At 65.0% G+C, this 12,980-nt stretch overlaps 1 protein-coding gene across 3 annotated transcripts in view; it reads right to left on the minus strand.

The window, feature by feature from the left end:
* Nucleotides 1-12,980, minus strand: part of CHD5 (chromodomain helicase DNA binding protein 5) — a 52,240-nt gene that overhangs the window by 20,818 nt on the left and 18,442 nt on the right. For all 3 annotated transcript variants that reach the window (XM_045858761.1, XM_045858760.1, XM_045858762.1), the window contains exons 6-19: nucleotides 12,086-12,210; nucleotides 10,659-10,782; nucleotides 9,867-10,033; nucleotides 9,447-9,668; nucleotides 8,201-8,407; nucleotides 7,802-8,013; nucleotides 5,350-5,481; nucleotides 5,150-5,258; nucleotides 3,938-4,129; nucleotides 3,647-3,847; nucleotides 1,701-1,838; nucleotides 1,489-1,610; nucleotides 635-808; nucleotides 127-268 (exon numbers count right to left, since the gene is read on the minus strand). In XM_045858761.1, coding sequence (XP_045714717.1) covers nucleotides 127-268; nucleotides 635-808; nucleotides 1,489-1,610; nucleotides 1,701-1,838; nucleotides 3,647-3,847; nucleotides 3,938-4,129; nucleotides 5,150-5,258; nucleotides 5,350-5,481; nucleotides 7,802-8,013; nucleotides 8,201-8,407; nucleotides 9,447-9,668; nucleotides 9,867-10,033; nucleotides 10,659-10,782; nucleotides 12,086-12,210 — 2,267 coding nt within the window. The remainder of the gene's footprint in view (nucleotides 1-126; nucleotides 269-634; nucleotides 809-1,488; nucleotides 1,611-1,700; nucleotides 1,839-3,646; nucleotides 3,848-3,937; nucleotides 4,130-5,149; nucleotides 5,259-5,349; nucleotides 5,482-7,801; nucleotides 8,014-8,200; nucleotides 8,408-9,446; nucleotides 9,669-9,866; nucleotides 10,034-10,658; nucleotides 10,783-12,085; nucleotides 12,211-12,980) is intronic.

A 12,980-nucleotide genomic window follows, 5' to 3' on the forward strand; every position in this document is an offset into this window, starting at 1 on the left:
GAGCCTCCCCCCCACGGGGCACCCCCCACAGCGGCCATGGGGCTCCTCTCACAGCGGCCACGGGGCTCCTCCCACAGCGGCCACGGGGCACGCACACACACACCCCAGCGGCCACGGGGCACCTACCACGGCGGCCACGGGGAAGAGGTAGGGGTGGTTGCAGCATTTCTTCAGGTCCATCATGATGTTGAGCAGCGACACCTGGTTCCCGCCCCCCTTGGAGTTCAGCGCCTCAAAGTTGCGCGTGAGGATGAACTTGTAGTACTTCCTGCAGCGGGGCACCGAGGAGAGGCGGGCTGGGCACGGCTGGCCTCACCGGCCTCTCAAAGGGCTCCCTGCAGGGGGGCTGGGGGCCAAGCCCCCACAGACAGAGATACAAGTGGAGCCCCCGGAGGGGAAGCCCCAGGCCTGCAGCCACCCAGTAGCCGCCAGGAGATGCCGAGGAAGCTCAGGCAGCCCCAGACCCTGGCGGCCGAGCGCGGCGAAGAGGCCTCAGGAAGGAAGAGCGTGGGAAAGGTGAGTCAAGGCCTCGGTGGGGCTGAAGAGCCTTCTGGTGCAGGCGGGTGGCGGCCAGGAAAGCCAGGGGGAGCCCCTAGGAAGCCCCTGGGAAGGCCAAGCCACGCCCCTCACTCACTTCTGCATCTGACTCAGCTCCACGCGGACGATCAGCTCCGTCTTGGCCGGCATGTTCTTGAACACGTCCGCCTTGAGCCGCCTCAGCATGTGCGGCCCCAGCAGGTCGTGCAGCTTCTTGATCTGGTCTTCTTTGGAGATGTCGGCAAACTCCTCCAGGAAGCCCTCCAGGTTGCTGCAGGAAAGAGCTAGGCTGACGGCCGGAAGCAGGGAGCAGGCCAGAGCAGGCTCTGCAGGGGGAGTCAGGATTGGGGCGGGGTGGGGGAGCAGGCCGGCCAGCCCCCTGCCACCGGTCCGAGGGTCGCAGGGCAGGCCGGCTGGCTGTTGGGCCCAGGGGGTGCCGGCCGGCCCTGCCCGAGGTGTCCTTTGGGTGACCTCATATGCCTGCGTTACCCCACACATCCCAGCTCCGTCAGCCACATGGGACACCTTCCTCCACCCTGAACCCCCCAACTCTGAAAAGGAAAATGGGAGGGGGGGTAGGTGAAGACACGGAGGCCGGGGAAGGAGATTCCACTGACCAGCACTCGGTCCTTGTCCCCGTCCCCACCCCACCCCCAGCCTCCACCTCCCATCACACGGGCCCTTCCGGTCTTTGCAGAGGGGAAGACATGGGCCCGGGGTGTGCGGGCAGGGGCAGGGGCCCTGGGAGCCCCGGGGTCACGTGGGGAGGGGCCAGGGGAAATCAGGACTTTTCCCGAGTGCTCAGCCGGCGGCCCTCCACGCAGGTCACCTGAGGTGGGCGCCGCTGACGCTCCCACCTCACTGATGCGGAGCCCAGGCCCGGCGAGGCCCCGGCGCGGGACACCGACACCCCCCTCCCAACCCTCCCCCCGGGCCCAACCCCCGGCTCACTTGAACCGCTCCGGGGTCAGGAAGTTGAGCAGGTGGAACAGCTCCTCCAGGTTGTTCTGCAGGGGGGTCCCCGTCAGCAGCAGCTTGTAATCAATCTTGTAGCTGTTCAAGACCCTGAAGAACTGAGGAGAGAAGAGGGGGCCGTCAGGGAGGGGGGGGCAGGGGCGACAGGCCCGGCCAGGGCGGCTGGGGCCGGGGCGGGCGCCGCCTACCTTGGACTGGTTGTTCTTGAGCCGGTGGGCCTCGTCCACCACCAGGCAGGCCCACTCGATGGAGCCCAGGATGGCCTGGTCGATGGTGATGAGCTCGTAGGACGTGAGCAGCACGTGGAACTTGATCTGCACTTCTTTCTGGAGGGGGAGGAAGCGGCCCGTGGGGGCGGGGGGGCAGAGCTGGGAGGCAGGCGGGCCTGGCTCTCCGGAGAAAGAGGCGAGGAGGAGGAGCCCGAGACCCCGGGAGGCCCCAGGAGGCCCCGGGACCGAGCGAAGGACACCGGCCACCAGGCAGAGGGATCGGCCAAGGCCCAGAGCACCCACCGCACCCGAGACAGGCGGTGCTGAGGACGGAACCGGCCCCATGGCCACACTCGGACCGGGTGCCCGCGGAGGCCGTGCCTCGTCCTGCGTCCTCTCATCTCGTCCTCGCGAGCCACTCCAGCGACACTGTCACTGTCCCATTGACAGCTAGCTCGTGGGGGCCCGGGCTGGACAACTCTCCCCAGGTGCCCCTGACCGACACACAGCAGAGCCAGGACCGGAAGAGTGAAGGGGACCCTGACCTTGGGGCTCAAGGCTGTGCGGTGGCCAGGTTGAACTTTTTAATAATTTTATTGTTGACCTTGTTTCGTAAGAGAAGGCCCGCGGGACAGCGGACTCTGCGCCAGGGGCTCGGAGCCCAGGTCCGCGTGAGGCCCCACAGCCCCGCCCCCAGACAGGTCTCCGCCCTCTGCTCCCTGCCCTGCCCGGCGACCACCGCCGCCTTCCTTCCCCAGCGAGGGCCAGGCACGGCCCTGGGGGGCACGGGCCCGACGGGCAGCCCCAAACTGAGAAAACGTAACATCAAATAGCGAATAAACACACCACGGCAGGTCGAGAGAGACACACGAGAAAGGGCAAAGCTGGTTCCTGTGTTTCTGCTCTGCACGGGGCGCAGCCCTCACACAGGACACGGCCCGTCCTGGCCAGAGCAAGCCGACCCTCCCAGCAACCCGGGGGGCGGTGGGCAGACAGGCAGGCAGAAGCCTCGTGGCTCAGGCTCTGCCCGTAGATGGCGCCTGGGTTTGCCCAGCCCTGCCCTCCTGAGCGAGACCCTGGCCACCTTAACCTCCCGGGCTCGGTCTCCTCACCCACAAAAGGGGACCATGCTGGGAGAGGTGACAGAAGTAAGCCGTTCCTCAGACACTTGCATGCAGAACTAGCTCCGGTCCCTCTCCCAGAACCGCTGCACCAGAGCTGTCCTGGGGGCAAGAGCTCTCCATCCCCCGCCCACCCCACCCCACCCCACCCCCGCCCCCCAGCACTCACGCCCTCTCCCCACCCTCCAGCGCTCCGGGCCCTGGGTCCGTCACCACCAGCCCGCTGAGAAGGCTCTTGGTACACAGTGAGCTGCCGGAGGCCACACAGCTGGCACACGGGGTGGAATCCTGTGCCCCCGAGGTTCACATCTACCCAGAACCTCGGTATGGGCTGTTTTTGGAGCGGGGGCCTCTGCAGGGGAAGTTAGTTAAGCTGCACTCAGGCTGGAGTAGGCTGGGCGCTAGACCCAATGAACGGTGTCTTTCTGAGACACGGACACGGAGAGAAGGCAGCCACGGGACAGGCAGAGACAGGAGTGATGTGTCCGCAAGCCGGAGAACGCCGGCAGCCCCCAGAGCCGGGAGAGGCAAGACGGACCCTCCCCTGGAGCCCTCTGAGAGCCCGCCCCCTGCTGGCACGTCGGGCTCGGACCTCCGGCCGCCAGGACTGGGAGAGAATAAGCGCGGCTGTCCGAGCCCCCCAGTTTACGGCGCTCTGTTACAGAGGCCCCGCGACGCAGAGCCACGCCGGCACACAGAGACCCCGAGTGGAGGGACCCCGACGGACTGTGGAGGCCTTGCCGCCCCAGGGCAGCCCTGGTTGCCCTCCCCGGCGTCCCCCCCCCGGGGACGAGGGGCACTCACCTTCATGCGGAACACCTTCTTCCCGCTCCGGATGGCGTTGTCCTCGAAGGAGAACTCGTTCTCCCGGATCACCGAGCGGCTCTCCTTGTCCCCCGTGTAGGTGACCACGTAGAAGTCGGGGGCCCACATCTCGAACTCGCGTTCCCAGTTGATGATGGTGGACAGGGGCGCGCTGACCAGGTACGGCCCCTTGGAATGGCCCTGGAGAGGCAGGCGGGCGTGGTGAGACCACCTGCCCACGGCCGGTGTGGCCTCCCCACGCCCGGCCGGCCCGCCCCGGCCCGCCCGCACCTCCTTGTACAGGGAGTAGAGGAAGACGATGGTCTGCACCGTCTTGCCCAGGCCCATCTCGTCGGCCAGGATGGTGTCGGTGCCCTGGGCCCAGGAGAAGCGCAGCCAGTTGAGGCCCTCCAGCTGGTATGGGTGCAGCGTGCCGCCCGTGGAGTCGATGTACCACGGCTGCTTGTCAAACTTGACCGTGGGCTGCAGAGGAGGCAGAGGTCCCGACGCACCCTGAGTCCTGGGCCACCGGAGCCCTCACGCCTGCTGACCCCACCACCCTCCAGGTCTCAGCGGACACGCCCCTTTCTCCGGGAAGCCCTCCTTCACTGCCGCCCCGGGGTCAATGTGCCCCCGGGTCCCGCCACAGCAGCCCTGTACTTCTGCTCTCTGGACGGTTCCCCAACGGTGAGAGCCTCTGACACGGAGCCCAGGCTGGGGCCACCACACTGGTGCTGCTCAGCACCGCTCCCTCCGGGACCCGGCACGTGATGGGCAGTCAGTCCACATTGGGTGCACGCGGGCCTGGAGTGCTTCCTCGGCCTGATCCGGAGCATCGCCCTCCTCACCCCTCGCCCTGCCGCTCGAGGCCACCACCTCCGTGAGGTCCTCCTGATGCACCAGACCCATTCGCTCTCCCTGGCATCCCACAGTCCCAGCCCAAACCCCGCGTTCCATGGGCCTCCGGGAGAGGAGCAGTTCTGGAAACGGGGGCCAGGGCCCTTCCCCTCGCCGGGGTGAGGTGGGGTCTCCACCCAGAGAACAGGTAAGAATGGTGTGTAATTGGCTGCAGTGCTCCTAAAATTAGACCCTTTTTTATTTAAATGCTTGGAATCAGCTCATCTAAAGTAATAAAAGTTCATGGAAGCTATTTGCCCCCTGGTTTTTGCACAGGTAACCTACATTTCTATTGGGTTGGGAAACCAAGGCTTTGGAGCGCCCCCTAGAGCTGCCCCTCGGCATGAGGCAGGAATCCTGGACCCCAGAGGGCGTGCGCTCTCTCTCCCGCAGGCAGGAGCTGGATCTCGTCCCCCTGTCCCATCAGGAGCCTGGCGTAAGTGGCCTGAACGACAGGGCCCCCGCACACACCCCACTGCGTGGGCGAGGCCCATGCGCCCAGGCCATGAGGGCCCGAGGTGGAGACCCTGGAATACTCGGCCTCCTCCAAGGCTGAGCCAGGGGGGCGGCCCTGCTGACCCCACCCCGCGCCCAGCCCCCACTCACATCCACGATGGGGGTGTCTGGCGGCTTCTCCTGCTTGTCGTCCTTCAGCTTCTTGCCCTTCTTGACCAGCCTCTTGGGCAGCCTGGCGTCCTCTCCCAGCATCAGCTCCCTGGGGTGGGGGGGCGGGGCACCATGAGCGGAGCACGGGCCAGCAGGCGGCGAGGGCTGCGGGCAGGGAGGGCCCCCGCCCCGTGGCCCACCTGTGGCCCCAGTAGGCCTGCTTCAGGCCGTCGTAGTAGGGGATGTCGATGTCGTCGATCTCCCAGGTGCACTGGTCGTAGGGCAGGTCCTTCCACTTGATCAGGTAGTGCACGTCACCCTTCTTGTCGAAGCTGCAACACAACGGGCAGGTGATGGACGAGGGCGGGACACGCACGGCGGCCACCGCCGCAGGGAGAGCCCGGGAAGCACGCCTTGCGAGAGGCACTCCCCAGCGCAGGCCACAAGGCCAGTGACAGGGAGGGAGGGGGAGGCCGAGGGGCCACCGGAACCAGAGGGGCAAAGAGCCGGTGTCCTTCCCATCCTCTGCCGCGGCCACGAAGCGCACGGGTCATGGGTCTGGACACAGAAATCCGAAGTTCTCTCCCCATGACCGGAAGCATTTGCCTTCTAACTTAAAAAAGTCAAAGACCTCGCCCTGACTGGTGTGGCTCAGTGGACTGAGTGCCAGCCTGCAACCCAAAGGGTCGCTGGTTCGATTCCCAGTCAGGGCACGTGCTTGGGTTGCGGGCCAGGTCCCCAGTAGGGGACATGTGACAGGAAACCACACCTGATGTTTCTCTCCCTCTCTTTCTCCCTCCCTTCTCCTCTCTAAAAAATAAATAAATAAAACCTTTTAAAAATACATTTGGAAAAAGTCAAAGACCTGGAGCGGTGCCCATCCCAGCGCAAGGCCTAGCTGCACCAAGTAGATGAGGATGCGATTCCTACGGGTGGGGTGTGGGGCACCATCTTCTGAAGACCCCCGCGCCGCCCGGGACACAGGGGCCTGAGGGCCAAGCCCGAGGCACAGGGAACACAGGTGAGTGTCAGTGTCTGGACCCGGGGCGGGCCTCGGAGCCTCCACCCAACCTCAGTTGATCGGCAACATAGTTGCCCAGGAGCAGGTAGCTGGGGGGCCCCCAAATGGCAGTAGCAGCCTGGGGTCCATCAAGAGAAAGACCAAGCCCCAGACACTAGAAATGAATGCATTTTCCTCAATAAACCAGTGGTTGTCACTCACACCTTGTTCAAGTAAAAAAACTGGGAGGAAATTCACGTGCCCTGCTTTGGAGGCAGAGAGAAAAACTGCCATTTATGTTTTTATCAAACTAACCCTGGCTAGTGTGGTTCAGTGGGTTGACTTCAAACCAAAGGGATTCCCAGGCAGGGCCCATGCCTGGGTTGTGGGCCAGGTCCCCAGTAGGGGGCATGCAAGAGGCAACCACTCATTGATGTTTCTCTCTCCCTCTTTCTCCCGGACTTCCCCTCTCTCTAAAAATAAATAAAAACAAAATCTTTGCAAAAAAGATAATAAAATAAACTGCTTGTCAGTCCAATGGGGTCAGTCCAATGACGGGCTTGCTCTCCCAGAGGACCTGAGTTCATTGTTAAGGGTCATTTTCAGGGAGGGCTGGGAAGGGTGGGCGGCTTTTGCAAATTCTCCTGCCCTCAGTGGCAAGCTGCCTCGGCCCTCAAAGCAGCCCTGCGGCCGTGGTGGGCGGGGCAGGGCACTCTCGTTATCCCATTTTACATGACAGACACACAGAGGCACAGAGCGCAGACAATGGGGAGCCGTTGTGACCGGAACCTGAGCAGCTGGCCCAGGTTCTTCAAGTCTGCTGCTGCTGCTGCCACCGCCGTCTCTCAGGATGCCTGCAGTCTGCAGCCCGAGTCCGCCCAGCGCAGAGCCCGTGAGTGAAGATGAGGGTGAAAAGTACCGGGCCCCGGGCCTGCAGCAGGCACCCAGGGCCCCGCCGTGCACCCACCTGTCAGCCCCTGCCAGTCCCCCGGCACCTGAGCTCCCACCGTCCACCAAACCAAAACCAGACTCAGCAGACCCGTCACAGAGGCGCTGGGGTTTGCAATAGCAGCCAAGGAAGCAGGTGGGTGCAAATCCCAGCCCCACCGCCTCTTGGCTGTGTGGCTTTGAGCAAGTGACTTAACCTTGCTGGGCCTGCGCTTGCATCCGTCAAACGCAGGCAGAAATAAAGTGCCCACCTCTCGGGGCCGACAGCACTGAGTGGCGTTAACGGTTTTAAACGAGGGGCCAGTGCATACGTGCCCCACACGCCAGGCTCACCTGGGTCCCCAGGACCCTCCTGCAGGGACCACGCACTAAGCTTGGCGGGACCCGGAGGCACAAGGCCGCCCAACCGCCCAGCCCCGCAGCGGTCCGTGCCAGTCTCTCAGGCTGTCGGTTAAGCGACCGTTAACTTTGGAACTGTTCTCCCACCACCAGTGTGACGTGTGTCACACTTGCAGATGACAACTGTTCTCCCACCACGTGCAAATGACACCCCCAGCTGGCCAGTCAAACCACTGACAGTGGGGGCCCTCGGCCCCCTGCTCCCACCCCCACGGCACACGTACGGGCCCCGTGCTGCTCCTTCGGAGGGGAGGAGCGTGTAGTGTGTCCCGGGGGCTCGGGGCCACGCCCCGCTGGGCACGCACCTGTGGTTCAGGATGCGATGGATCATCATCCACTCGGGCTTGATGCCGTAGCGGTAGAAGCGCTCCTCCATCTTGGCATAGAGAGGGTCCTTGCTCTTCCTCTTCTCGCTCTTGCCATCCTCGTCGCCGGAGCCGTAGTCGAAGGGCGGCGGCTCGTCCATGTCATTCTTTCTTTGGTAGTTGCGGTACATGACCGTGTGGTACAACTCCAGCTGCGCCCGGCCGGGGCGGAAGGCACCAGAGGGAGATGAGCCGTGGCCCCCTTGTCGTCCCCCTGACCCACACGCCCCATGTCGCAGGCAGGCTCCCAGGCAGGCCAAGCTCACCTTCGGCCCCCCCCCGGACCCAGCACTCAGGGAGCTGAGCCTGAGCGCAGCCGCACCTGCCCAGGCGCCTCACCTGTAGCTCCTTCACCCAGGAGCAGTGCCAGTAGGAGAGGCCGGCCCACTTGACAAAGAACTCTCTCTCCGGGATGCCCTCCAGAGGCTTGGGCGGGGGCACGCTGGGCTCCACGTCGGGGCCTGGCAGCCCCACCATGAAGGGGGCGGGAGGCTCCGTCCACCTCCAGTGTAGGATCCGCTGGACTTTGCCCTTCAGTGGGGGACACTGTGGACAGACGAGGGTCCCCAAGTTCAAGGCTTAGCTGCAGGGACCCCCCTCCGAGGCTCCTGGGGCAACAGGCAGGGGGATCACCCAGCTCCCCGAGGCAGAAAGCACAACACGGACTGTCCTAGGGAGCCCGCCTGTGCCGTGCGCACGGGAGGTGGGCCATGGGGGTCTGCATGCATGCTCGCACACACACGCACACACACTAACACACAAACACACACACAAGACAGAAGCCCAGATGCACACGGGTAACTGTGGGCAGGCCACAGCCCAGCCCAGCACCCAGGGGTGGGCCTGGGGGACGACTCAGAGCAAGGGGGGCACGTGGTGACTGGGGGGCAGCAGTGAGGGGGTGCTCTCCTCTCTGCAGAGACTGAGGCTGTAGCCCCAGGGGCCTGGCAGCCTCTCCCCACCCCCAGCCCTGGGGCGGGAGCCAGGTCCTGAGTGGGGGGTCGGAGCGGACAGTTCTGTGGTTGTGTGGCTTTAGGCTAGTCCCTTGTCCTTCCTGAGCCTCAGCCTTCTCGCCGGACAGTGGGGACCACGGAAGGCCTGGGCCTTGGAAACTCAGTCAGCCTTAAAGGGCTGCATGCAGATAAACAGTGGTGTGTGTGGTGAGGGTCAGGATGATCCCCACCACCTGGCTCTTCTCACAACAGGTTTCAGGTGAGAAAACTGCACGGCTCTTAGAGGTTGAGAAGCAGACTTGGTCTGCGTGAGGCTGAGGGCAGGACCTGCGGTGGGCGGGGCTCCGGCTTAAGCTAGAGCCTGGAGGGGGCGGGGCCTGAGAGGGCGTGGCCTCGGTGGAGGGGCTTGGAGTGGGTGGGTGAGAGCCTTGATGGGCGGGCTGGTCCTGGTGGGGGCGTGGTCTGGCCTGGCGTTGTGGGCGTGGCTTGTGTGGGGGCGTGCTCTGAGCCGACGGAGGCAGGGCCTTTACGCTCTGGGCTTTAACAGGGAGCAGGGAACGGCCCGGCGTGGTGGGGCCGGGGCCTGGCCGGCGGGGCGGGGCGTTCCGCGCGGGGCGGGCGTTAACACTCACAGTACAGCGCGGGCAGAGCCATTCACCGTTTGGGATCTCGGGCAGCGGCGGGTTGAGGCAGTGCAGGTGGTAGGAGGAGGGGCAGGCGTCGCAGCAGAGCAGCTCGCCGCCGTCCTTGCACACTCGGCAGAACTCCATGTGGTCGTCCTCCTCCTCCTCGCAGCCCCCCTCCTCCTCCTCCTCGTCGTCCTCCTTCGGCTCCCACTGGATCCCCTCCTTCTCCTTGAGGGAGAAGCACAGGTGGAGGCACCCTGGGCCGAAACGCCCTCCACCTGCGTGGGCCTGCCTCCCTGCCTCCCTCCCTCCCTCCCTCCCACTCAGCACCTCGCCACGTGCTGCCCCGAGATGACCCGCGCTGGGGGCCGGGGAGCCGGGCACAGGCTGCGCCCTGCCCAGGGTATCCTTCCGCCAAGGGCTTACACAGTGGGGACAGCTCCACTTGCCCTCAGGGGCCTTCTCCAGCTCCGGGTCGAGGCAGACCAGGTGGTAGGCGCGCGGACAGGTGTCGCACAGGATGATCTCGCCGCCCTGCTGGCACACCTCGCAGTAGTCCTGGTGGTCCGTCTCGTAGCCGTCGCCATCATCAACTGCAGAGGGGGCAGGGGCGGCCATGCAGGCTTCGTCCCCCTCCCCAGGGCCCAGCTGGTCTCCACCCCAGGCCGCGCCGGCACACAGTAGGTGCTTCACAGATGCTGGGTGAACAGCCGGTGGATGGACAGACAGGGTGAATGATACCGGGAGTAGTTGTTGAGGAAGGAAAAGGGTAAAGAATGGACAGAAGATGGATAAAAGGGAAGAAGGGTGGGAGAGACTTCGGAAGGAAGGAAATGGATGTAGCAGTGCGTGGATGAGAGGGCGGGCGGGAGGGAGGGAGGACAGGGGGAAGACAGGGGGATAGAAGAGTGGATGACTGAAGGCGGGATGACAGGCGAGGTCAAGCGGCACCCCCTTCTCCAGTGCCCCCTCTGCCAGTGCAGAGGCCCTGGGGTGGCTCCCACCTGGGCCCTGTATTCGGCCTCACTGGGACAGGACCCCCTCCTGACTACAGACACCAGGGTGGCTGAGGAAGCACAAGGGAACTGCCCGGAAGAGGCTGAGGCAGGAAGACACCTCCCTCTGTCTCCCAAAGGGGGCTCTGCACACCCCACCCCCACCCCCACCCCCACCCCCACGAGGCGGCCTGGGGACCCTGCAGACAGAGGAAAATCCTACTCCTCTTCTTCTTGCGCCTCCGCTTGCTCTTCTTCCCCAGGGCCGCGGAGCACTCGGAGCGCATGGAGGAGCTGTGGATGCTGGCGCTGTCAAAGTCCGACTCCTCCCGCTCGTCCTCCTCGCTCTGCGGGGGCAGGGGAGGGACCGTGAGCCCGGAGCCTGCCCTGGGGCTCATCCCCGGAGGCTTCCCTGGCCCGGGCAGAGGTGGGGGCAGGGCCCCAGGGAGGCTCTGGGGGCACACGGTTCTCTGTGGTTCATCTGGTCCCTGCGTGCAGCTAGAGGCCCTGCTGCAGCCCTGCTCTCCAGCCCTCGGTCTCCACACCGCCCACCTCCGTGCCTCTCCCCAGGCCGTGCCCTCCCCCCTCTGCCAAACGCCTACACACCCCTCAAGGGGAACCCCGAAGGACACCTCCCCCAGGGAGCCTTCCCAGACGTCTCCTTCACTGAACCTGTTGCACAGCCTGTGTGCCAGGCCTGGCCTGGCCCGTCTGCCTGTGGCTGGCTCTCTCGCAGTGCACACGCCCACATCCCTTCTGGAGCAGGGCCACCACGGCCAGGCAGAGAGGCTGGCACGGAGTCTGTGCTCGACACATGCTTGCTGAGCTGAGCCGCGCCACCAGCCCCAGGCCGGGCCACATCTGCTGCTCACGCTCCCCTCCGGGGCGGCTACACTCAAGACTTGTCCCTTGCCTCCACGAAGGGACAGAGAAATGGCTCCCGTTTCTGCCCCTCTACAGGGATGGGGCGAGGTGAGGGAAGCAAGTGCTCTGTGCTGGTGGGGGATGTGAGTGCCCCCCCAGGGAGAAGGGAGGGCCATGGGGACCCCCACAGAGAGATAGCAAAAAATGCTCCAGCGATGGGCCCCCTTAGGGTCAATCTGACCGGGTACAGAGCTGGCCTGGAAGGGCAGGGGGGCCAGCCTGACCCTGCCTGCTTGCCCCTGCTGGGGTCCAGCCGCCCGCAGACCTAGGAAGCCAGATCCCATCACCCAGACGGAGCGGCCGCTGGGGGCAGTGGGGCCGGGACTGAGCCCCCACTCTGCACCCCAAGCGCAGGGGCCCCGGGAAGGATCTACTCTGAACCCGTCACCGGCCAGGTGGGGACACCGAGGCCCAGTGGCCTGCATGTAGAGCAGGACGAGCGTGGGGGGAGAGGGGAGGACTGTCCCCGGTCCTCTTCAGGAGAAGGAGTGACAGCCCCACTTTCCACAGTCACCCCCACCTTTGCACACGCATGCAAAACGTCTCAGGCACTCCCAAGCACCCTCGTACGCGTGGGCGCACTGTCCAACCCCCCACACCGACCCTCACCTTCTAGTCCACCCTCTCACATGTGCTCACACACACACTCAGACATAAACACACACACGCACACAAGCCCAGGCTTGCACACACTCAGACACGACCAGCTCCCACGCCCGCGCTCACCGAGGAGCCTTTCTTCCTCTTGGTGCCCATCCCTCCGAAGCGGAACTTGAGCCCCGCCACCTTCTTCCCCTTGCCCTTCTTCTTGGCATCCTTGGAGCCTTTGATCTTCTTCCTCACTCCGGGCCCTGCAAGTCACAGAGGAACCGCGGGCACGGTCCACTCAGCCCTCCCGGCAGTGCGGCAAGGAGACAAGGAAAGGGCCGCTCAGCTGTGGCCCTTTCCAGCGGTCCCAGGCTCAGGGAGACGACGCCCGCTTACGGTCCCACAGCACGGCGAGGGTGGAGCCAGAGCGTGACCCGGACCGAGGCTCCGCCCCCGGCTCTGGGATGCCCCTCTCCCATCTGGGGGACAGCCCTGTCCTGTCCCCTCTCCCCAGAAAGAAGCTGCCCCCATGGAGCCACACCAGCAGGACCACCGAGGGCCCACCCACCTGTGGGCGACACCTGCACCCTCACCTGCGCCCTGGAGGAATGGGGCAGGAAGCTGTCTAGGTCTGGGTGACCCCCATACCCAGGCAACGCCGACACCACCCAAGTCCCACCTCACCTCTGCCACGCCCCCCAAATGCCGGCTCCTGAGTGGCCAGCGGGGTGGAGGCTGTTTTTATGGAGATGCCCACAGAACAATCAGCCGTCTGGGGAGTACCGATCCCCAGCCGCCCCCCTCCCACTGTACTGAACAGGGCGATGGGGCCCTGGAGGCAGGTGGCCTCGCCCCGGGCCCTCCGCCAACTGCACTGCTTGCAGGGAGATGGGGCTGGGGGCCCAGCTGTAACATCCAAGGAAAATCTATTTCAATTTTTCCGGCTCTGAGCAGGCAGCCCAGAGAATCAATAGCTCAGCAGCTGGAGCCTAAGAGGAAATGAGAAAGCAGGGCGGGGCCCGGCACAAAGGCC

Source organism: Phyllostomus hastatus, unplaced genomic scaffold, assembly GCF_019186645.2.
Source record: "Phyllostomus hastatus isolate PE091 unplaced genomic scaffold, TTU_PhHast_1.1 phas_scaffold_182, whole genome shotgun sequence".
NCBI lineage: Eukaryota > Metazoa > Chordata > Mammalia > Chiroptera > Phyllostomidae > Phyllostomus > Phyllostomus hastatus.